The 22,612-nt window shown below is 48.1% G+C and overlaps 1 protein-coding gene across 2 annotated transcripts in view; it reads right to left on the reverse strand.

The window, feature by feature from the left end:
* Positions 1-22,281, reverse strand: part of NR5A2 (nuclear receptor subfamily 5 group A member 2) — an 82,858-nt gene extending 60,577 nt beyond the window's left edge. The window contains exons 1-5 of one of the 2 annotated variants that reach the window (XM_065742979.1): positions 22,073-22,281; positions 13,153-13,290; positions 10,918-11,036; positions 9,513-9,654; positions 6,254-6,900 (exon numbers count right to left, since the gene is read on the reverse strand). In XM_065742979.1, coding sequence (XP_065599051.1) covers positions 6,254-6,900; positions 9,513-9,654; positions 10,918-11,036; positions 13,153-13,290; positions 22,073-22,136 — 1,110 coding nt within the window. In that variant the 5' untranslated portion in view covers positions 22,137-22,281. Of the gene's footprint in view, positions 1-6,253; positions 6,901-9,512; positions 9,655-10,917; positions 11,037-13,152; positions 13,329-22,072 lie in introns of those variants that run through there. The other variant, XM_065742970.1, reaches the window with a different exon arrangement.
* Positions 22,282-22,612: the final 331 nt, after the last annotated feature.

Raw genomic sequence — 22,612 nt, forward strand, 5'->3', positions numbered from 1 at the left:
TCTGCCTGGCCTGCATCTGCAGCCCAACAGCTACAGAAGTGGAAAAAAGCCACTGAAGATGTCCGCATGAAATTATGGCTTCATTTTCCTACTGCAGCCGTTCTTTCTCTCTTTAGCTCTCCTTCTTACACCTGCCCTTCTTACACATGCCTGTAGCGATGCCAGCAGCGACAACTTGTAGTTTTTAACTCAAGCGGCGAATAAAGGCCGCGGCACTTTGCAGGCGGCCACGGCGGGCAGCAGCTGCCTGCCCCGCGCGTGCGAGCGGCGTGCAACGCCCGGCAGCGCGAGGGGCGCGTGATGGGAGCAGCCCGCAGCCTGAGGGGCGCGGGAACGTTGCGGCTGGAGGCTTTCCTGCGCGACTGCTCCGTGTAAATGCTAACGCTTCACGCCGCTCCTTGGACGCGGGTAAGACACGACGTGTTGTGATTTAGCGAATGCGAGGTGCCTAAAGCTGCTGTCTGTCAGCTGAAACGGCCGGAGACTTGCTGAAGATGGAGGTTGTGTGCTCCAGCTTGCTTTTAAGTGGTGCTTCCTTCAGGAGTGCGTCACCTGCACTGACGGGCTGTGGTTCTAAGAAATGCCATCATCTGTCAGGGGGGAGGGGAGGGCCGTTTCTGTGGCGGGAACTTCCAAGTTCTGCAAGCCGTCATGATACGCAAGGTCTGAACAGCAGTCTCAGATGCTGTTGTTTTTTCATACTGCCCTGTAACAATGCATTTAGTACTGCAGCCAGATAATCACAGTCACAGAATTGTAGGGGTTGGAAGGGACCTCTAGAGATCATCAAATCCAGCCCCCTGCCAAAGCAGCTCCCTAGCCCAGGTTGCACAGGTGGACATCCAGGCTGGTCTTGAACATCTCCAGGGACGGAGACTGTACAACCTCTCTGGGCAGCCTGTGCCACTGCTCTGTCACCTGCACTGTAAAGATGGCAGTTGTCTTGTTCTTCAGAAAAAAAATTGAACTCTGATGTTAAACTTCCATTTTGTATAACAAATGGCACCAACTTGCAGGTGGATATGCGAGTGGGGCTCATCCTTCCTGCCAAGGCTGCAGTGTGTGATTCGCTGGCTGCAGCTGCAGACCTCCCTGTCTCTGTACTACAGCCTATATCTATGCTTGCTTTAAGTGTTAGGATGCTCATTTTCTTCCATCTAGTAATAAGTAACAAAATATTGCATCATGGCTGTTGGTGGGAATCGAAGTAAGCTTGCTATGGTGAAGTAGTGTGTGAAAATACACTTGCCTGTAGAAGTGACAGTCTTTCAAAAAGCACCCACATGAAGCAGGGTTGCTTCATCTCAGTGTGCTGCTGAGCATCAGCCATCAGATGGAAAAGTGACTAAATCCAGAGTGCTGAGTTCAGCCTCCTGCTATCAGAGGTGACAACATCATATTGCAAAGTAGAGAGCTTTGAAACAAATAAGCATAGGAGAATATTACCGTCTTCTTACCCTTAGAAAAAGTATCAGAGGCTTGGAAATGAACAAGCAGTTCAGGAAGGCTACAGAACAACATTCCTGCATGCTGAAGTACTGCATTTAGTCACAGGCTTTGTTCAGAAAAAATCAAGAAGATCACTGAGTTAACTTCTGACAGTGGTCCCTACAAGTTTCAGTGGTGTGGCAGGTATAATTCCAAGCCTGGTTTTTCTGGTGAGGCTTCTTTCCATTACAGTCATTTCACTATTTCTTTCCACTAATCTCAGAAAAAAGTATTTATTTCTTACTGTCGAGCACTCATAATTAAATCAATTTAATGTTTCTAGTGCAAATAATTTGTTGGGTGAGTAAGATGCATACTTACCCACTTCCCCCAACATTTTAGAAGTTTGAGAAACGGTGGCTCTTTTCAGATCCCAATACGCTTAAACCAGCCTAGAGATCAATAACTACGTATGACACCACACCCCGTAGCCTGACTACCGATACTAAGGGAAATCCTCAACCTCAGTTTCTCATTGCTTCCCTGACTGAAGGAATCCTATGGCAGTTTTATTTCATCAGCTATGTTAGTTACACTTCCTGTCCTGATAAATGCACGCTACAAAGTCCAAAAGCACTTTAAGTTATCAAATTGCCTTTGATTACTTAAGTTGAAATAATATATCAACCTTTCATCACTCTGAAGAAAAACTTTTAAGGTATTCCACTACTGATGTTTTTTCTAAAGAATAAATTTTCCCTCATCTCTATTAATTTGGTTTAATAACTCTATTTCTGTACCTTAATTCCTTATTTTTCTGTGCATTTCTTGGTATTTAATTTAATGAAGATTGAATTTGAAATTAATCGTGATGTACTGAATATTATTATTACTATATTTATCTAGACGTATTTTGTGTGACAGGTCAGGAGACTCCAGTGCTTCTGTTGACCCAATTCATACTAAGTTTGCTCTATTTTAAGAAATACTTTGAAACTCTGCTAATATAGTTGTGCTTATGAGATATATGTGATGCTAAACCAAGCATCTGTTTGCTTATTAGCTGCTCAAACAGCTGTATTGCCATCTTGCAGTACAGGTCCCACAGACAGGGCCCTTTTGAGAAATGTGGTTAAACCATCGTTTCTTTGAAAGATGTGTTTACAGCTAATGGACAAATTCGTACACAGAGTAAGGAGTCCATCCCAGAGCTGCTCGTCTGATGTCAGTGAATGGCCTAAATCAATTTGCAAATTCAGTGAATAGTTTTAGGATGAACTTCTTCAACATGAAGTATGCTGCCTCTTCCTGCAATCATTCACTAATTGGGCTTGTGCTCACATAGTACTTTGACCTATGACATCCTCACTAAAATAAGCAAATAAGTCAAGGTAGTATTTTTATGTGAGTCACAGGTTCTTTAGGGTCTTTTTTTATACCTATCAACATTTTAGTGAATTTTCTGATCCTCAGCCATGTGAAGGTATCCTGAGGACTGTTCTCCAGTGCAGGTTCTGTTTTCTTCTGTGGCAAGTGGAGACTGCTTGCTTTTATGGTTTGAAGAATACTTTGGAAGTAGCTGTTGAATTTTCCCTGCTGTGAGCTGATGAGGAAAGACCGGTCCACTGGAACTGTCTGCATCCTTTCTTGGGGCCAGATAACCTTTGGACTCTAGGAACTCTTGCAATATTTTCTTTTTAGCTTTGTACCGAGACCTTTCACATGACTGAGACAGCTGGCTACAAATCTAGCATCCCTGGGGCATTCCTGAGTTTTCATAGCTGAGAATAAGATGGATATATCTTACTTCTATATTTACTAAGCTTTCAACAACTCCAAAATAGCAAACAAAGGTCTTCTTCACTATTAGTACTATTATTTTACTTTGAGGTTTTCTGAGTTTGTATTTAATCTGTACAGAAACATTTGTTTGGATGAAGAAGCAAGTATTATGTGATGTCAAAAACATTTTCTGATATAATTACAAATTACAAAGTATCCTCACTTCTCAAGGCAGGTGCATGTTTGAGGTTGAAGTGCAAGTTATTAGACTGCAGCTTGCTGCTTTGGCTCTTACTCTCACGTTGTTACTCATTCCAACTAGTTTGCTTCATTAATGTTTCCATTAATTTCTGATACCCAGTATGAAGACAGAAAGATCTCCTCTTTGACAAGTATGAACTTTATATTACGTACTTTTAGAACTCATATAAGAGTGCCTTTTAATACTTTTTAAGTTGTTCCATAATTTGAAGCAATTACAATTTTAGTCTCAGATTTGCTAATGCCCAGATTATCTTACCTGGAATGCATCTGATGGTTCAGTTTTTATGTAGAAAAGTCAGTATAATAGGAAAATACTTCAAGCAAATATACACTTCTCTCTCATGTGTGAAGGTGGGGAACAAGTTAGCTGTTTTGAAAATCTATTTGCACCTTTCTCATAATTACCTTTTCCTTCCTTCTGCATTTAAAATTTCTGTCATATCCTTTTTTTTACTCCCCACAGGTACCCAGGTTCTCCAGAGCAATCTGAAATAGCAGCCGTTGCTACGTTGATTGGAAGGAGCTGACAATGTGGATGGACAGAAAGGGTAGGAAAAATTTCCATTCTGATCCTCTCTTCTCAGCTGCAAAAAGTTAGTGTTACCTGCTACTGTTGGCAGTGTGGTGGCTGATGTATATGTGTCACTCTTTCAATGCTGAAAAGTTCAAAGTTCTTAAGAGTTGTTGTAGCCTAGTTCCTAAATAATGGGTTCCAAGTGTGCTGATATTGTTCTGGAATGCTGTGCAGTTTAGCAAATGTTGTCCAATTAAGAAAAATGAGCCAGGTATGCCACAAGATACAAAATCCATGGGGGATTCTGTGATAAAAAGGGCACAAATATTGGGAAGAAAACATTGTCTCTGAAAGATATAGCCAAAGCCTGTATGTAGTGAATTTCTAGAACATATGTATTTCTAGACGTCTGTGTGAAACAAATTTCTGCACCTTTTACATCCATACTAGTAAGCATGCATTAGTTGAAGAGTATCAACCTGCCTGAGGTTAGAAATGAAGACTATCTCTAAGACTTCCCAGGACAGGATGTTGCATGCCTTTAAAATCTGCCTACAGAGTAAGCAGTAGAACCATGACAAGTAAATGTTGCTCAAATATCTTTTCATATTATCACTTTAATTGTAAGTGTAATTTTTAGGCAGATCATGATAACTTAAAAAATCTTGCACTGAATAGTATCTTCTGCAAATCTCAGTTATTTTTTAAAATGATTACTCCAGCCTTAAGAACTTAATAGTTTCAAAGTTCCCTGTTTCCAGACTGTAGGACATCGTCTTTTGAAAATGTATTTGGTTTGTCATTCTAATCTTTTTGTTATTTAAAATGAGAAGTATGGGTTACTAAAAGATTATAAACAATATATGGCAAAGAAGATGCGACAGTTTTCAGCCCTTTTTAATCAATTTTCTTTCCCCCCCCAAGTAACTTCCTCCCTTCTTTCTCTTAATTTAGGCTGAGTTTATAATAGTTCCTTCAGTTGTGAAAATGTCTGAGAACAAGTGGAGCTGTGTATATACAACATACACAGCTCACTTTTCTTGCAATCATAGACTTCATTTCTTGTGTCTGAATCATTAAGGCTATGATAAAAATACTGTTGTGGCAAGTATCCTGACTGCAGGCCTTTGATAGGCTCTCCCCTCTGTGCTCTTGATATTGGTGGATTCAATTCTCAATGAACTTATGCAGTAATTGTTTTGTTTGGGCATTTTATTATTTTCCTTTTGCAAGACAGTCAAGAAGTTAGGGGCAAGAACTTTGCAGAGTTCAGCAGCAAATAGTTATGGCAAAAACATCTCTGAGTTGCAGGAAATTCAGTTAGCTGGCAATATAATAGGGAAATGCAGACCCAATATAAGCTTGATCTTGTGTTTTTTTGTTAGTTTGTTTTAGGTGGAAGGTATTTTATTCCTTTCAGAGCTAACGTTTAGACTGAAGGAGTGGTTAAAATTGTGGTTTATCTATACTGGCTGATCCCAAATTTCTGGCTTACAATTTCTGTGTCAGAGCTGACTACAACAAACAACAGAACTGCCTTAAGAGTAATCTGATAAATGTATATTTATATAAAATGAAATCTCTGTCCACCAGAGAATTGTGCATAAGGATTGGGTGCACTGATAGTCCAACTGCCTAATGTTCATAAAGAAGAGCCTAAAGGTAATTGTGGCTGATGTAGATTACAGGAGTCCACAGTGTATCAGTGGTGATAGGAATCAAAGGAATCCTTAAGGATACTTTCTTCCTCCTTGCTATCTGATCTGTGTACCCTGCTTACAACGTAGCCTTCATGGTTAACTACACGTAGACATACAAAATAATATCCCAGTGAGAAAGTTAATATTCTAATATACACTTAAGTAGGGAGTGAACACAGATGTGCAGATAAGGTTACTGTGTAATAAGGTAATAAGATAATTATGCAAATGAGTACAGAATGGTAACAGACATTCTTCAATTCTAAGTACAAGCCAGAAAGAGGCTGACAGAGAAGGAGCAAAATTCATGCTAGGCCCGTGCAGTTAAAAAAACTATTAGGACAAACAATAAAATACAGAAGAGTAAAACTGAAACCTCTGATACAGCTTACTGCACACTAAGATGAAGACACATGCAAGTTTCTCCTCAGAACAGTCTGCTTATTTAAAGCCAGATGAATTAGAAATGCTTAGAGAAAAAGATAAACCACACTTCCTTGCTCGAAGTACAACGTTAAAAATGATCTTGCTTTCTTAAAAAATATAATGTGAAATTGTTACCTACCTTAAGTTCTCTAAAAAAGATGCTACTCCTAGCCCACTCGACGATGGAGAATAGGGTTTGGTCAGCCATTTTACACATAAGCCCAAATGTGTTGAGCTTCTCGTGTTTGCTTCTGTTGGCTTGCTCCTGTTGCAGGTATGCCATGATCTTAGCTTGGACTTGTGGTTCATCTGGCTCACATTTCAGGAGTTCCAATATCAGATGTGGAATACTTGCTGGTGAGCTTGTTTGATAACCATCCATGTATGAGTAGCCCATTATTGACTCTGGTGAGCTAGTGTAAGGGTCAGGGTACTCGGACTTGATAGCACGGCTTGGGAAGTGGCCATATGTTTGGTAACCTTGCAAGCTGCCATGGGGTGGCATTGTCATACTAATTGGAGAGGTTACAAAGGGGCTTCTGTCATAGTCTGTGGGAGGCAAGGCAGTATGGTTCAGAGGTAGGCCTTTGGAGGCAGAATGGATGTTCTGGATCGCAGAGGATATTGTCAGGTCAGTTGGCATAGCTTGGATCACCTGAGTCATGGCTTCCAGTTTAAGTCCATTTGCTCGGATGAGAGCTTTCTTCTGCTGCTTCAGTGCCCTGTCTCTCTTGTACATTGGTCCAAACTTGTTTCTGCCACCACGCATTCGATCAGCTCGCACGGCTGTCAGGGGAGAGGAGGAAGTAAATCAGAACGAAAACTGGAAATGGACATTCTGTAACAGAACGTACATTAGGACAGAGCAGAAATGTAGACATGTAACTCCTTGATTTTTTTTTTTCCAAATTCAAAGTAGCACTTACTCTTAAAGAAAGAGTTATTTTAATTTAACAAATGTCACTTATTTCTGGTAATTGAAACATGGCATGCACATTGCTAACTTGGAAGACCTGTTCTCTACGGTGATTAAGACATGGGGACAGACACAATGGTTGGCTACAGAGATTTCACACCTGCTATGGAATCACGTGGAGATCTCAGTGTGTGTTTGGTTTTATGTCAAGTTACTATGTCATTAAGAAACAAGGGCTGATGTCCAGAATGTGTCTGAGATGTATCCAGTAGACCACATTATCTTGTTATAGTCATTCCATTAAAACATCTGAAACGTAAATTGTGAAACATTCAGTAGTCACAAAGGAGAGAATATGTATTTTCCTGGCAAAAAGGAAATACTTCTTTTTGAATGCTCTCTTCAGACTGGTGTATAGCTGAGAATTTTCTAGTTATCTGAACAGCTCTACAGTTTGGCTGCAGTAGGAACACGCAGAGAAAAGCTGTTAGCCTACTGCTTTCCACATAGGAGGAGGAAGTGACACAAACTGTTGGCGCTGTTTTGGCTTGTAATATCTCTGGAATTAGAAATAATTAAAACAAATCCACCTCAACAACTGCCTTGGGAGTCATGCTGGTGGTCTGTGACACAGCAGTGACTGTCACCGTGCTATGTGTGTAATGGTCTAGCGAGGAGCTCTCACCAAGCCCACCTTGCCCAGTGGCAATTACACTGAGAGAGGAACCTTTGACAGCCGGGTGACATGTTGAGACTGCTGAGATTGCTGGAGGTTAAGTTCTTGAGCTTTTTATCTTAGGGATTAGTAGATCATTAAAAATTTATTCTGAATGCTGGATATGGATAATACTGTACATTATCATAAGGACTTAATGTTTAATGATTCTTTATTTTTTTAGTGCATGGTAATTTATGAAAAAGACTTTAAGGATATATATATATAATTATTAGGGAAAAAGACACATAAATGTCACAAGTATTCACAGTTATGGAAGCGCATGTCAACAGTTCTCTAAAGAGAGGAAAAGAAGTTGTATGGGTGTACAGTGAAGGGAGTTAGAGTACACTTCGAAAGCACCTTTTAAACTAGATGTGCCTTACTTCCCTTTACAGCCAGAATGTTCCTAATAATGCTGCTAAATGTTGGTTTTGAGTGAAATGTAGAAAACTAATTAAATCATGATGCTGCTAAATGTCATTAACTTTAAATCTGTACATACAGTATCCTTCCAGGTATCTAGAATTAACAGTTACATGGCAAATGCTATTAGCAAATGTTGGCATAACTCCTACAGAGACTAGTGTGTATTGCACAGCGTCATTGAAGCACAAAAATTGGACCTGTATCGTTGCCCACAGTTGAGAGGAGTTAAAAGTAGTTAATGTATCTTATCCTTATTCTCTGTCAGCAGGAAGAAAATGATTCCAAATTCAAAGCTTGAATTTGGATGCCTATGCAGGATTTGGGATGTTTAGTGCAGTGTCAGTGGTAGCCAAGGATGTGAGCAGATAGAATAATATTGAATTAATCAGATTGCAGAGGGCTGATTATTGTGTTGATCTTCAGTTATAGAAACAGTTTTCCTCAGCCAAACTCAGGTGATGGGGCTTGTCTTTTATGGCTCCCTTAGTGGTTTATTGTATCCCTTGTTGGTCTGATTCTTCCTTGTTTGGTATCTCAGGTAAATGCCATTTCAGTACAAAAGAAGAATAAGGGATTTGGAAGCTTGTGCTCGGTCAAATAGAAATGCTGTTTGCTTTGAAATCTCAATTTATTTTATTTGTCAATGTTGGAATAATTTCGAGTCTCACATTTGAATCTGAATGATATTTTTGCATTCTCTTTTCTCAAAGGGTATTGTATATTCTTCATTTCTCTCTGTACACAACAGAGCCTAATGAAGTAAAAAAAGTATACTTCCAAGTCCTTGTTGGTAATAACATTGCAGGTGTAGCATCGTGAAAGATATAGGACATAACTTTAGAAGTTTTTGTCCTTAATCCCAAAAGAAAGTCACTGTAAGAAAGAACTTGTGCATTCCATCTCTTTTTTTTTTTTGCCATATTATTGAAAGATAATACTATAAAAAGAACCCCAGATAAAATTTAAATAACGTCAAATCACTCTAACAATGAATTTTTAAAATCTGGATTCCTCTTATATACTTAGTTTAATCTTTTCATAACGCTGCAAAACTAATTCCATACTGCCTAGAGCGTGGAAATACTGAAATCTCACAGGATGTACATACGTGAAAATTGACTGTGTGGTTTTGACAAGTTTTTAGAGATTTACCATTTACTTTTTGTACTTCTAGGAAGCAACAGCTTCATTGAACATAAGCCACCTTTTATTACAACTTTAAAAATGTGACATATAGAGTAATGCTTATAAAGCAGTGTCTATCATAACGTAATCCTGTCATTTCTCAGAAGTGAGTCTGTATACAGCTGGTGATACAAGCAAGACTGGAAGCCTTACCTTCTAATTTCATTCCAACGCTTAGACATTTTTGAAATCGACAGTAAGGGCACCGTTTCCTCTGAGTTTTGTCAATCTGGCAGTTCTGGTTTTCTATGCATGTGTACCTCTTGTTATTCTGGACTGTTCGCTTAAAGAACCCCTGTGTGGTAGATACAAAAGTCAGCCATTCTGCTTGAGCAGTGTACTTCAGCATTTCATTTCACAGAAATGATTGTAACATATTTTTCAGGCTCTGGACAGGATCTCATGCAGTTCTACAGTAGATTTTAAATGAAAGTGAGATGTATACAGGAAAAAAAGCACCAGACCCTACAGGAGCTTTTCTTGAACTAGGGCTCTGCTTTTTAGACTTGCATCAAAGCTTCGCAAGAGTGGCTGTAGGCACAGCGGAAAGAGAGGCTGGCCAGCTCCTTCTGTATCACTTAATTGTAAAATAAGTGTTCCCTTCAAAGCACTTCTCTGTAAAATAAGTAGGAACACTGTAGCAAAGATAAAAACAATACAGAATACCTCTGGCGAATGCGTATCCCAACGGTGCGTGCTAAAGGCATAAGTGCTTGTTATTCAATTCTCATTGATTTTTTTTTAATGAAAATATAATGCGCCAAGTTAATTTTCCCATACAACTAAGTATTTTCAATTGCTTTGTTTGAGCCATGGAGCTTTCTTCACAGTGCATTACTTAGATGGCTGGGAAGAACTCTGCAAATTTTTACCTGACAAATTTGGCATGCCATAAATTCATAGATGTTTAAACTTTAGTGTAATAAAACCACGCAGAGAAATTAATTTAGAAGTGATTAAATGTGGTTGCCTTTAGAAATATTTTCTTCTCAAAATAGAGAATAACTTAAAGCAAGTCATATGTTGGTAGCTTTGTGTCAGGTGAGCTCTGGCAGTATCTAGTTGGTATAAAAAGAGCAAAATCATCATCATTACAGAAATGGACTGTGTAATATTGAGGGAAGCAAAATCGTAAAGCTGATTTGGACTCTGTGAAACTGATCAGCACCGAGGAGATTTTTACTTTGTCCTCCGGGAAAAGAAATATTCTAAGCATATGTAAATCAACTAAGATCAACATTTAGGACAGTTAGGAATAAAAGTTATTCTCTAACTAACTCGCTTTACAACAACAAAACACTTTAAAGTAGCACTAAAGCTATGGTTAAGAACAGCCCAAGTTTTTCTTCCCTTTTGTGCAAATGAGATCTCTCAAAGAGAGTTCTAATCCTGCAGCATTTTGGTGCTTAATTTTTCATGAGAATCTAGCAAGAAATGCACAAGAAATAAGCCAAGTTATTAAACATCTGCCTTAGTTTGTCTTTTTTTGTTTTGTTTTGTTTATATTTGAAACTTTTTTTTGCTGTATTCTGTTTGTATGAGGTAATTAGTACAGAACCTTGCAGCTCTCGCAGGTGAGCAGCCCGTAGTGGTACCCAGACACTTTATCTCCGCAGACCGGACACAGCTCCTCAAGGTCTTCATCATAAGAGTAATTCACCATTTTAAACTGAGACACTGGGAAGAGGAGAAATAGCGCATTCTGTTAGGATTGACGGTAACAATTTACTTCTTTTTCTGCAACTGCTCTCATCTAGGGGAAGAGTTCTCTTTAAAGTATAACGCTGAGAACTGCAGAAAGTTTTGCGTTTCAGAGTACAGCTTGCACTGGAATGTGCAACTTTTGCCCAACAGCAAATCTGTATGGCACTGGGCAGGAGAAGCAAAACCCCCCGGCTCCTCATGTTTAGGTTCTCAGTATTTCTGTTCGTGGAGCGCTCTTACTTCAGAGCGTAGCTTAGGGAATCACAAACGGAATGAGTCTATTTCAATCCGAGTGATCAGAAACGTGCTTAAAAAGGTACAATGAAAAGATGAAGCGTCACCGCTGTCTTTAAAGTAACTCGGTTCGTTTCCTTTAAAGTTTCCTTTCAACATCAGCCTGCAAATATTTACTTAGCCTAGGCTTGTATCGTACAGCCCCAGCACTTTTGTGCCGCGTTGCAGTCAAGTTACTTACTTGCTGAGCAGGAGCTCGTGGGCTCGGGGCGACCGCCGCCCCCCGCTCCGCAGCCCGGGCCCGAGCCGCCGCGGGAGCGCTGCCCGCCCGCAGCCCCGGCGTGCCGCAGCCGGGCACGGGGTCGCGCTCAGCCTCGCCGCCGCTGCCCGGCCCCGGTGGCGCGGGCGGGGAGCGGGTCCCGGCTCGACACCGGCGTCCCTAGGGGTCCGCGGCTGCCCCGGGTCCGGCGAGCCGGGCGCCCGGCGTTCGGGCCGCTCGGGGAAGGGGCTGGGTGGGTGCAGACCGGGCTGAAGCCGGACGCGGAGCGCGATCTCTCGAGCCGGGCTCTCTCCGAAGAGCCCGCACGGCGGCTCTGGCGGGCGATTCACGGCAAGCGAGCCCGCCCGGAGCGGCGCCGCCGATTTCCCTCCCCGGACCTCAGGCCGGCGACGGCGGAGGGTTCCCGAGGAGTTGCGGGAGGCACCGGGCAGCCAGCGGCAGCGCTCGGGACGTCGCCTCCTTCCCGATAACGCCGCGGCTCGCGGGCGGCGGGGCGGCCGGAGTCCGCCCGAAGCGCCCCGGGGGCAGCCCGGCTCGGGGCCGCGGGAGCTGCGCTCTGGGGCATGAACCAGCCGGCACGCGGCCGGGGCAGCGGCTCCAGGGCGGCCTCGGCACGGCCGGAGTCACCGCCTGCCAGGGGCGTGGGGCGGACGCGGGGCGGCAGCGGACGGGGAGGAGAAGGGCCCGGCCCTCCCCTCTGCGCCCGCGGCCCCAAGCCGGGACCCGGCGCTGGGACCGAGTTCTCCCTCGTCTCAGGAAAAAACAAGTGGGAAAGCAGGGGTTTTCCGAGCGCTTGGCGGGGAGCCCGCTCTGCGGGCGAAGAAAAGGGCGGGCGAGCCGCCCCCAGCACCTCCGAGCCCCCGGCCCACCCCGCCCCTAGTTCCCTGCAAGCAGGGGACGGCTGCGGAAGAGCGACGGGGCAGGACCCGCTGCTCGGGGGCAGGCAGGGGGCGGAGCGGGCAGCGCTCGCTCACCGGGCTGCGGGAACCGATCCCTCGCAGCGGCCCTGCCCGCGGCCCCCGGCCCGGGCGGGCCAGCCGAGGCGTTTCCAGCTCGGGCATCCCGCCGTCACCCAGAACCGGACCCAGAACGGTGCACACGCGCCGGGGCTCCGGGCGAAGTTTAGCACAGAGGCCGCTGCCACCTGCGCTGTACCTGCGGGGTGCCGGCGGCGGCCGTCCCCTCGGGCCCCGGGGGTGACACGCGAGGTGTTCTCCGGGACATTCCCGTTGCGTAAAATCCTCCGCCGTAAACTTAGCGATAGTTATGGGCGGAGCGGGGATGGGACCCACGCGGCGTTCCGACCCGCTGCGGTGGCCCCGAGGCAGAAGCCCGCGGGCGTCTGCACCCCCGGGCAAAGATACCTCCCACCGCGGCCGCATCTCCCGGCCCGGTTCTGCCACGATCTAGCGCTACTGCCTCGGGCTCCGGTACCCGACGGAGCCGCGAAGGTACGAGTTCGGCGGAGCTCGCGGGAGGCAGCCCTGAACTTTTTTTGCAGGACTCGGGGGCGGTTTGAAGGAGTGGGGAGCCGAGCGTGCGCGGAGGGGGAGCGCCGTGCGGTTCCCCCCTTACCTTGCATGTTTTCTGGCATCTGCCCCTGTTCCCCATTCGACCGGGCGAGTCCCAGGGCCTCCGTCTCCACTTTGGGCAGCATGACAAGGCGGCTGCGGGCCGGGCTGAGGGCTCCGTGTCCGTTCGCGGCACCGGCACCTGGACACGGCAGCACAGATTTAGCGGGACCGAGGGACGCTCGGCGGCCGATGCTTCTTCTTCCTCCTCCTCCTCTTCCCTCCCTCTGCGCCGCGCCAGCCCTTGCCCTGCTGCAGCGGGAGCGCCGAGCGGCCCCGGCCGCCGGGAAGCGCCGCCGGGTGCCCGCGGCCGGGGGAGCCGCGGAGCGGTTGTTGGGCTGCAGGCGGCGGGGGCGGAGAGGAGAGGAGGAGGAGGAAGACCGGGGGTGTCGGAGAGGAAGGAGCAACCCCGGGAGCCCGCAGCAGCTCCGCCCGGGGCTCAGCGCGGCGGCAGCCCGGCGCCCCGATCCATGCGGAGAGGCACAGTGCACGGGAGCGCTCTGCCGCCGCTGGTGCTGCTGGACAGGGTTCCCACCCCCGGCCCCCTCCTCCCTTCCTCCCTCCTCCTCCTCCTCCCCCTTTCCCCCGCCACAAGTGCGGAGGTGCCGAGCCGGGACCTCTCGCCCCGGGCCCGTGGGGAGGCGCTCCCGGAGCCCGGGGGCTGCGGGGGCCCCCAGCGAAGGGGGGCACCGACACGGCTCTCGCAGCCAATACGGCGGAGTAGGAAGTAGCAACACCCCCGCGCACACACGCGCACACAGACACAGGAGCTCGCGCAGCGTGATCGCCCCCCGCCCGCTTGTTGGCCGGGCTGCGGGGCCGGGGCTGCCGCCAAACCCGCTCGCACCAGAGGAGCCCGACGGCCCCCAGCCCGCCGCGCACCCCGCGGCTGCGTGCCCCGCTGCAGCTCCCCTCTGCCACCCGCGGGACCCCCGGCGCTCGCTCCTCTGCGGGCGGGGGCAGGCAGCGGGACCCTGGGCGTCTGGGGAACTCCGGCCCTCGGGGCCCACTGCCGCCTCTCTGTCCCAGAGCCTTAAAGCAGCAGGCGGGAGCTCACCGTGTCTATTCTGGCTTTTTGTGTCTCCTTTCCCTAAAACTTCTTGCGAAATCTATCGGTGCCGGTTGCATCGTTTGCACAAAATCCAATGCCCTGCCGAGCCAACGCTTGAGCAAGAGCTTCCCTTCCCCGGCCCTCGGTGCGGCTAGCGGCACTACTCCCCGCGTTATCTCAGATAACTCGTTTCTCGCCAGCGTGCGTCTCCGCGGGAGCCGGGCGGCCCCGCAGCGCAAAGCAGCCCCGGCGGCGGCGGGGTCCCACGCTGCCTGCGGAGCCGCGCCGGGGCCGGGGGTCCACCCGCCCCGCTGCCCTGCCCGCCCCTGCCGCGCTGCGGGCACTGGGGGGGCTTCGGCCGCCTCCACCGGCAGTGCGGGCTGAGCGTTATTGTCACCTCCGCGAGCATCCGAGACCCCCGCCCGTGCTGCCATGAGGCTTTGGTCACCGTTGTGTACATTAAAAGCTGAAAATATTTGGCGCTGAAAACTGCTTCCGATTGGAAGTGAGGCGCGGAACCGTCTGCGGTGCTGAGGACCGCTTTTTCCCATCGGTTGGAACAGATTTCGGAAAAGCAGACCCGTGACCAAACTTACAACCGCTTGTGGGGAACGAAAGGGATCGCGGGTGGAGTGCGTCGCGTGTGCCATTCTCTCGACACTTCGAACTTCTCTCGCCCGCTGACGGGAAGGGGAGAGCTTTGCTTAACTGAGAGCAGACCCTCAGCCAACCCTACGCACAGGGAGAATTTTGTCTGCCTTTCCCACTCTGTGCGGGGTTTAGCGTTGTGAGGCTGGACCCAGTACTCCGCGATGCTCGGAGCTTATGGGCTCCTTATATTTTGCCATTCCTCTTAGGGATGGAGCGCGGGCAGGGAGGTCTTGGTCTATGTCATCGCGTTATTTCTCAGGCTATAACTTCACACCTTAGCAGTTGTCCTGCCGTGCGACCCAGAGGCGCGATGAGCCGCAGGACGTGCCAGCGCGGTGCTCTGCGGGGCGGCCGAGATCCCCCGAGGGGGTGAGCCCATCCCCTGGTAGGAACGGGCCGGCCCGACACCGTACGGCCGCTGGGGAGCTGCTCCCCCGGGCCCCCGTCACTAACGTGCCCTCGGGACGGCGTCGCCGTGCGGCATCACCCGCGCCGGCTCCCGGCCGTGGCTCGGCTCTGGCCGGGGCTCAGTGCAGCGGCGGCTCCGCTCCTTCGGGCGCCCGCCCCGGGGCTCGGGGCTCGGGGCTCGGCCGGAGGCTGCGCGCTGCGGCGGGGCCGTGGCCTCGGGCCTGGCGAGACGGCGGCCCGCTGAGCCGTCGGGGAACCGCCGCTCCCTCCCCTGTCGGTCACGCCGCGCGGCGTAGTCCTGCCGAGGCGCCCCGTGCCGCTATTCGAGTGAGTTCAGCTCCGGGAAAGGCACCCGCGTTTTGGGCGAAAGCCGGGGAAGAGAGCCCCGCGGACAGCCCCGGCAGAGCGGACGGAATGCCCACGCCCCGGACCCGGCCCTGGCAGCGGTGTTGGGAGCTTCGGTCTCGCTCGTGGGCTCCGCGTGGTTCTGCCGGGGAGGGTTTGGAGCAAGCTCGAAGTGTGCATTGCAATGCTGCTCCGCCAGTCATCGCTACAGATGAACATACTTTGGAGAGGTTATTACACATCCACGTTTCTCCGAAGTAACAGTTTAGGGCAGTACACATTATAAATGATACCTGTTCCCTTGTGGCTACATTTAATTTAACATGGAGTTCTAGCTCTCGCGATTGCCTTGAGCAACCTTAATTACCCTTTCTTCTAATCTCTTCTCCGTTCCTTACCAAGTTCTCCAAACTTTTTTTTTTTTTTAATGTGATTTCTCTCCTGAGTTTGCCTGCCTTGTTCTGACTTTGCCTGAAGGTCTTGATTGACGCGTGTAATTATAATTATAAAAGATGATGGCTCGGAGAGCCTCCAGCAACCTTGATTAGTACAAGGAGCAAGACCTGGAATATTTTATACTTCCCTATTTAAATGTATGTACATTTACATTAGAAAAAAAAAGAAAACACGGTCTGATTTTAAATAATTCGAAGCTTCTTTCGCCTCTGTTTGAAGGCAGAGGGTTCTGTGTGGCAATACTTCAAGCTCCAATTTCTTACTGCTTCAAAGAGGCCGCAGACTGGGGCAGATGTAGTACATGCAGGGACATTTCCATCCCCGAGGATCTGCTCGAGAGCAGCAAGTAGTGCTCTCTGCCACCTCTGTGCAGGGAAGCGTCCCGAAGAAGGTTTGGTTTATGTTCCCAGCAAGCAAGCTGGAGCGAGAGGGAACTTCTGGGTGGGGGAAGGAGAGTGGGGGGGAGTCCGAGACAAACTTTGCAGAAACAAATGAAAGACTGGAGTCTTCTGCTGAGAAATCTAAATGCAAAGTCAATCAAGAAGGCTTATAAGGAAGTATTTAAGAAGGAAAGAAATCTGCATCCGTTCTCCGCCCTCCCTCATCCTTTTCCTCCGAGCATCGCGTTAGTAGCCCCAGAGTGAATCTGAGGGATCACTCCTCAGTCTGGTAGCTTCAGCCAGTCGCGGGTGAGAGTCATTGCCACGGAGCCGGCCCTAGCAGCACCCAGCCCTGGCAGCACCCAGCCCTAACAGCAACCATCGCTAGCGGCACCCAGCCCTGGAGGCACCCAGCCCTAGCAGCGCACCGCCCAGCGCTGCTCCGTGCCGCCCCACACCGCCTCACGCCGCTCCGGCCCCGCACACACGCGGGCAGGCAGCGTGTGACAGAGAGCGGCATGTGCAGCTCCCCTCTGCAACTGCAGCATTTGTAATGCGGCTCCTGCTTCGTTTCACTCACCTCTCACTCCCAACTTCACGAGACTGTTTACAACATGAAATATGTATCTATCATCGGCTCTATTCTAATTATTTTCCTTTCCTTTCTTTTTCTTTTTCTCTCTTTCTTTTCCTTTTTCCTCTCCTCACTCACTCCATGTCTTCACTCCCTGTGTGTCCCTGCCATAAACAGATCGCCCCCACGGGACGACACGGAGAGTTCCCTGAAACCTCCGAAATCGCTCAGCCCACGAGCTCCTCTCATCACTTTGCCAAGGAGCGCTGCTTTTAGTTCCTAGGGATTCAGTTGGGCGGAGGTTGTTTACGTCTCCGACTCAGGCTTTAGAAAGTAAACTGCCCCTTCCAGAAAACTGCAAAAAACCAACCAAACAAACACAAAAACACATTATTTTTCCGTAATTTTTTTTTGATCCGCCAACAGCGAATCAGAGAGAGTGCTTCGGGCCGCAGTGCTTTCTGAAGTGAAACGCGCACCGCAGAGGATCACTGTCCGAAGCCTGTTGCGTTTTTTCTGCTGCGAATCTTTCGCCGCTGCCTTACGGAGGTGCCGATCCTCTCCGGTCCGAACCGGAGAGCCTTTCCCAAGCAGTCAATTATTGACCGAGAAACTATTTTTAACGCCCGGCCGAGCTTACTGCTGCGCGCTGGAACGCCCTGCTGCCTTATAAACACCTGGCAGCCACGAGTGATGCGAAACTACGGGATACTCCAGGGCGAGGAGCGCGTCGGGCCAAGTGGGTGGCAAAGCACCTCCGTGATTGCTTTTCTTTTATTGCCGGTGACTCACCGGAAGGCGTTGCGGTGCCGCACCCCGTCCTGCCGCATCCCGCCGGGCCCGGGGCGCAGCGCAGTGCCCCGGGACGGCTCGGGGCAGCGGCTCTCCCCGCCTGCTCCCCGAGGGGCTGCCGGCGCTCCTGCGGGGCCCGAGGAGGAGGCGAGGTCTGGGGCAACGCGTCCGGCTCGGGCGGCTGAAGGCACGGGCGCCCCGGGAGAGGCGAGTCCTGCCTGGAGCTTGCGGGGGTTTCCCTGCATCAACAGCACCAGCAGCGAGCGGCATCCTTCGCCACACGTCAGCCTTTCGCCTAACACGCTCAAAGAGTCAGTTTTGCAAGTAGAAAACGTGATAGTTTTCTTTTTCTTAGTGCTAAGCAGGGAAGACGCATTCTATCCCAGCGCTTCTCGGACCTGTTGCGTCTAGCTGCGGAAAACGTCCTCGCTCTGACCGAAGCGCCGAGGACATGCGGCGGCCCCTCCCCGCGCCCGCCCCGCAGCGGAACCGCAGCCCCAGCCCTACAGGAGCGGCACGGCACGGCTCGGAGCGGGGCACCCAGCCGCGCTGCCCTCCGGGGCCAGGCCCAACTGCCTGGGTACAAATACCCACTCAGGGTATTTGTTTACTTCGCTGGTGGGTTCCTTTTGTCTCGGCTGCGCTGCCCCCTTGGAGCTGCGCGTGGAGCACCTAGTTATAAGAACTGCAGCCTGGTCTGGAAATACTCCAAATATATTTGTGTATAAAGCAAGGCTCCTGTCAGGGCTGAGCGCTGGCCTCTGTACCATAAGAGATAATTGATTTCTATCCTGCACAGACAGGCTTAAAAATGAAATTTCTTTTGCTGAGGCAACTGACCTTGATCTGCTGGTAAAAAATAAAAAAAAGAAAAAAGGAGATGTTTTAGGTCCATTCCTTCCCCCTCCCCTCCCAAATAGTGATTATGTTTTGAAGCTTGGAAAACTTTATTTACAAAAAGTAATTTAATAGCTGATCTTTATCGTGAGCAAACCCAGAGCTCATAGATATATACGTATCATCTAAGAGTTCTCCACGCATAAGTCTAATCATAAAACAAACCATGAAAAGATAAAATAGCAACGTTTACATTGAGAAATCTCAATAAGGATTGTGTATGTAATGCCTCTGCATTATATATAAGAATGTATTAATATATGTTACTACCTAATGATGCACATATCAGCTCAGCAGTATGTATAAAGTACTTGTGGAATAGGTGAGTAAACTCTGTACTTCAGTAACGTTTTTCTCCACACTGCAGTGAGGCACAGCTCCTGCTGCAGATCATTCTTCCCTGCTGCCCTACGTAAGGACAGGCTGGGAGCTGACTTCTGAGATGCCCACATGGACATATGACTGGAGGCCTTCTGGCAGAGGTTTTCCTCTGGAGCCCACAGGCATCATCACTGTTATTTTGCTCCATGCATTTGCATATTTAAAATCAGACTAACTGGAGAGAACCAAGTGTATATGTAAATGCTGCCACTTTTCTAAATAGTTCATTTGCAGTATAATGATAGCAAAAGTATTTAAGGAGAAGAAAATGGCATAGAAGTTAAGGCTAGCATTGAGATATCACTCTTAAAAGCTGCCTGGGTCTTGCAGCCCAACCTCTGTTTGCTTCCATGGAAGCTTTGCTTGCTATGCTGACCAAAATCCTCATCCAGAATTTAAAAATAATATTTGCTGTCTTTGCCAGTCATGTGAAAATGCATGATATATGCATGCTAATAATGATGCATACAAATAAACCTTGCCAAACTCGAGAGCACTAGTTGTAATACCGTAAATTGCTGGAAGACATACATTCGAATTAAGATGGCAGCAAGTATTACACAAGCTGAAAAGCCTCACAGTAAGAAATTACAAGTAGATTATTTGTCCTGCTCTACGACCATTTTTTCAAGTTAATGAAACAATTATTTCTGTTAAATAATTGTAGTTAATGCTCACACCAATTGCAGTGTCCCTGAGGATGCTAAGACAACAGGCTGACTAGAGGAAAATCCAGCTGGTTGAGTGGCTTTGTGCTGCCTGGGAATCTGACCAGAAATACACATGGCACTTCCAGAGGATTGTATGATCTTCACCTGGAAGATCCGATGTGCTAGTAATATCCTGTGAATTCCAGCTGCTTTTTTCACTACTTGACTGTAAACCTAAAACCAGGTGTCAGCTCCAGTCTGGCTGTTTGCTCTCTGAGGGGCAGATCCACTCCCCTTTAAATAAGAGAAGGAGTTTTATTTGTGTCCATGGGAGCTGGATGAGGCTGAGAGGAAGGCTCAGTTTGGGCAGTTTGAGGCTGGAAGCAGGCTCACCCCTGCAGCGGTGTGTTGCTGCTCCGTTCCATGGACTGACTTACCCAGTGGGTGCCTGTACTGCCTGCCTGCATGCACAGGTGCCCCCAGCAAGAGCACCTCACAGCAAGAGCACCTCACATACCCATCTGCCTTGCTTTGGCTCGAGGTGGAAAAAGTAAAGGATGTGCTGGGAAGGACTGGACAGAAAGAAAAGTCCAGAGAAGGGATTTAGCCTACTTGGCTCTGGGGAATGGCTATTCCTTCCAAAGGCATACTTTCAAGAGCAAATAAGAGTGGGATCTTGCTCCTTACATTTAACCTTAAGGGCACATAGTGCTCAGAGTACACAGGTCGAATTAGACATGCTTGTCAGGAATGCCACCAGGAGCTGTGGCTGTGCTGTGCCACACAAGGCAACAGTTCTGCCCTAGACACAGAGCACCTAGAATTTCAGAAGGTGTCACAGGATTCAGATCTGTTTTTCCTGGGCTTTGCTTAGTGAATCTGACCTGTTATGTGTGCAGTATGGCACATATGTGAGTGCATTTTGGAGGTATGGTGACAACAGTGCTTTGCTAATTCATGACTCTCTGTCCTTCATATCTACATGATTTAGGGAAACCTAAATTTATTTGGTGTAAGTATGATGGAGAGGAATGTCTCATTTTTCCTTCTCCCGCTGTTGTGGACAGGATACCCTGACAGAACAGTCATGGTGTATTATCCTCCAGCCATTCATTTACAGCCCAGCAAAGTATGCTGTGGTGTTTGGCATGGCCCTTGTGTGGGAGGTGCAGAGCAGGAGGAGAGGGTAGGTAGTGAGCTCCTGGGGGACAGCAGCCTGGGACACAGCTGGGTCCCAGGTGGGAGCCCATCCATGGCACACTCCCCTTCCCCAGGTGAAACAGCAGCTCCACCTAGGAGATCAAGATCAGCTTTCAGCTAGATTTGAGGCTACTTCCTGCAGCTGTTGCTGCGCCCTCCATCCCTGCAATCCCTTGATGGTGAGGGACCCATATCACACCCTGCATCAGGATGAGTGCTTTGCCTGCACACACTGACGCACTTTGAGGGAAGAAGAGGACAGTGATCCCAGGTACACACCCTCGGGCCAAAGCTCCCTTTTTTCATCCTTGCCATCAGCTGCCGTGCCAAGGCACAGCCTCGCACAGCCATGGGCTGTGGGACCTGCAGTGTGGCTGGGCTGCCTCGCACAGGCAGAGGAGCCTCCCTCTCCATGCAGGAGCAGTCTGCTCTGGGTGCCATCTGCAGCCCTGCTCGGGCTCTGCCACAGCCCCTGCAGCCCTGAGCAGCTGGGGCACAATGCTCCTCGTGTTGGCAAGCCAGAGCAACCTGCGCCAACCAGCTTTCCCAACAGGGAACTGGTGCTGTTCCACATTCTGCTGAAAGTGTTCACATCTTCACTGCTCTGAGATATCAACCGACCTTCACTATCCAGCCCATTCCTACTAAATGGATATACATATATATATGCACTTTCGATACTAAAAAGAATCTGTATTTAGCATCCATATTAATTACAGAAAAAGAAAAAGAACATAAAAAAACAAAACCAAAATAAAAAAAACCCTGAAAACATTCCTGAGGTTTTATTCAGTGAGAACAGTCAGGCCAGAAGCAATTTATGCTTTTCACCAGTGCTTATACATATGTGCACATATGCCATTTCTTGGTAATTAGCAATTATAGTATATAAAAATACTATTAATGGTCTAACGGTAAATTTGGTAATCGCATTATCTCTGCAGAAAAAAATCATTCACTCAGTCATCGACTGTTTACTTTCATTTTACATAGTGTCATAAAGTTCTCATTTGCCTAAAAACACATGTAAATTAATCAGTTTTGTTTGCTTGCCCAGTCATAATGATTTTTTTTCAGTTTGGGCAGCCTCAATTTAATATATTTATGCAGAGTCATCAAAACAGAAAACTGTTACTTACCGACTGATGTAAGTCCATGTTTTATAGATTCCTGTATGATGGCCGTGTGAGAACCAGAAGACATTATTGAGTGTAAATATAGAGTACCCTTGGGTGCAAGGTGTACAGCATTGAGTACGGAAGAGGTGCAGCCTGTAAACTTTTCTGGCCTTGAGACCAAGGCTATAATAACCCTCAGTGAAAGTCGGAGTGATGAACAACAACAAAAAAATTATCCCAGAATTCAGAAAGTAACAAGCATGTCTTTCGGTGGACTCTGTACTTTTTCCAGCATTAGTGACCTGCTGTAAACCATGTATCCCATTTCATGATAGTCTCTAATCAGAAGAATTGGAACTTGTGATAGGTTTGGCCCCGTCACGTGATTTAGTACAGCTTGATAAGAGGGCCCTGTTATAAAGTGACAGCAGAAGAGATAAGAACTCTTGGCAGATAATGACAGAGAAATGATTAACCCGGAGTGGAGAGGTGCTATGAAACCCAGAGAGTGAAGGGTTGTAAAGTTGTGGGGTCATAAGATTATACTGAGTGGATGAAAAG

The sequence above is a fragment of the Cyrtonyx montezumae genome, unplaced genomic scaffold (assembly GCF_038088225.1).
Source record: "Cyrtonyx montezumae isolate F1298 unplaced genomic scaffold, pur_monq_1.0 scaffold_1, whole genome shotgun sequence".
Taxonomy (NCBI): domain Eukaryota; kingdom Metazoa; phylum Chordata; class Aves; order Galliformes; family Odontophoridae; genus Cyrtonyx; species Cyrtonyx montezumae.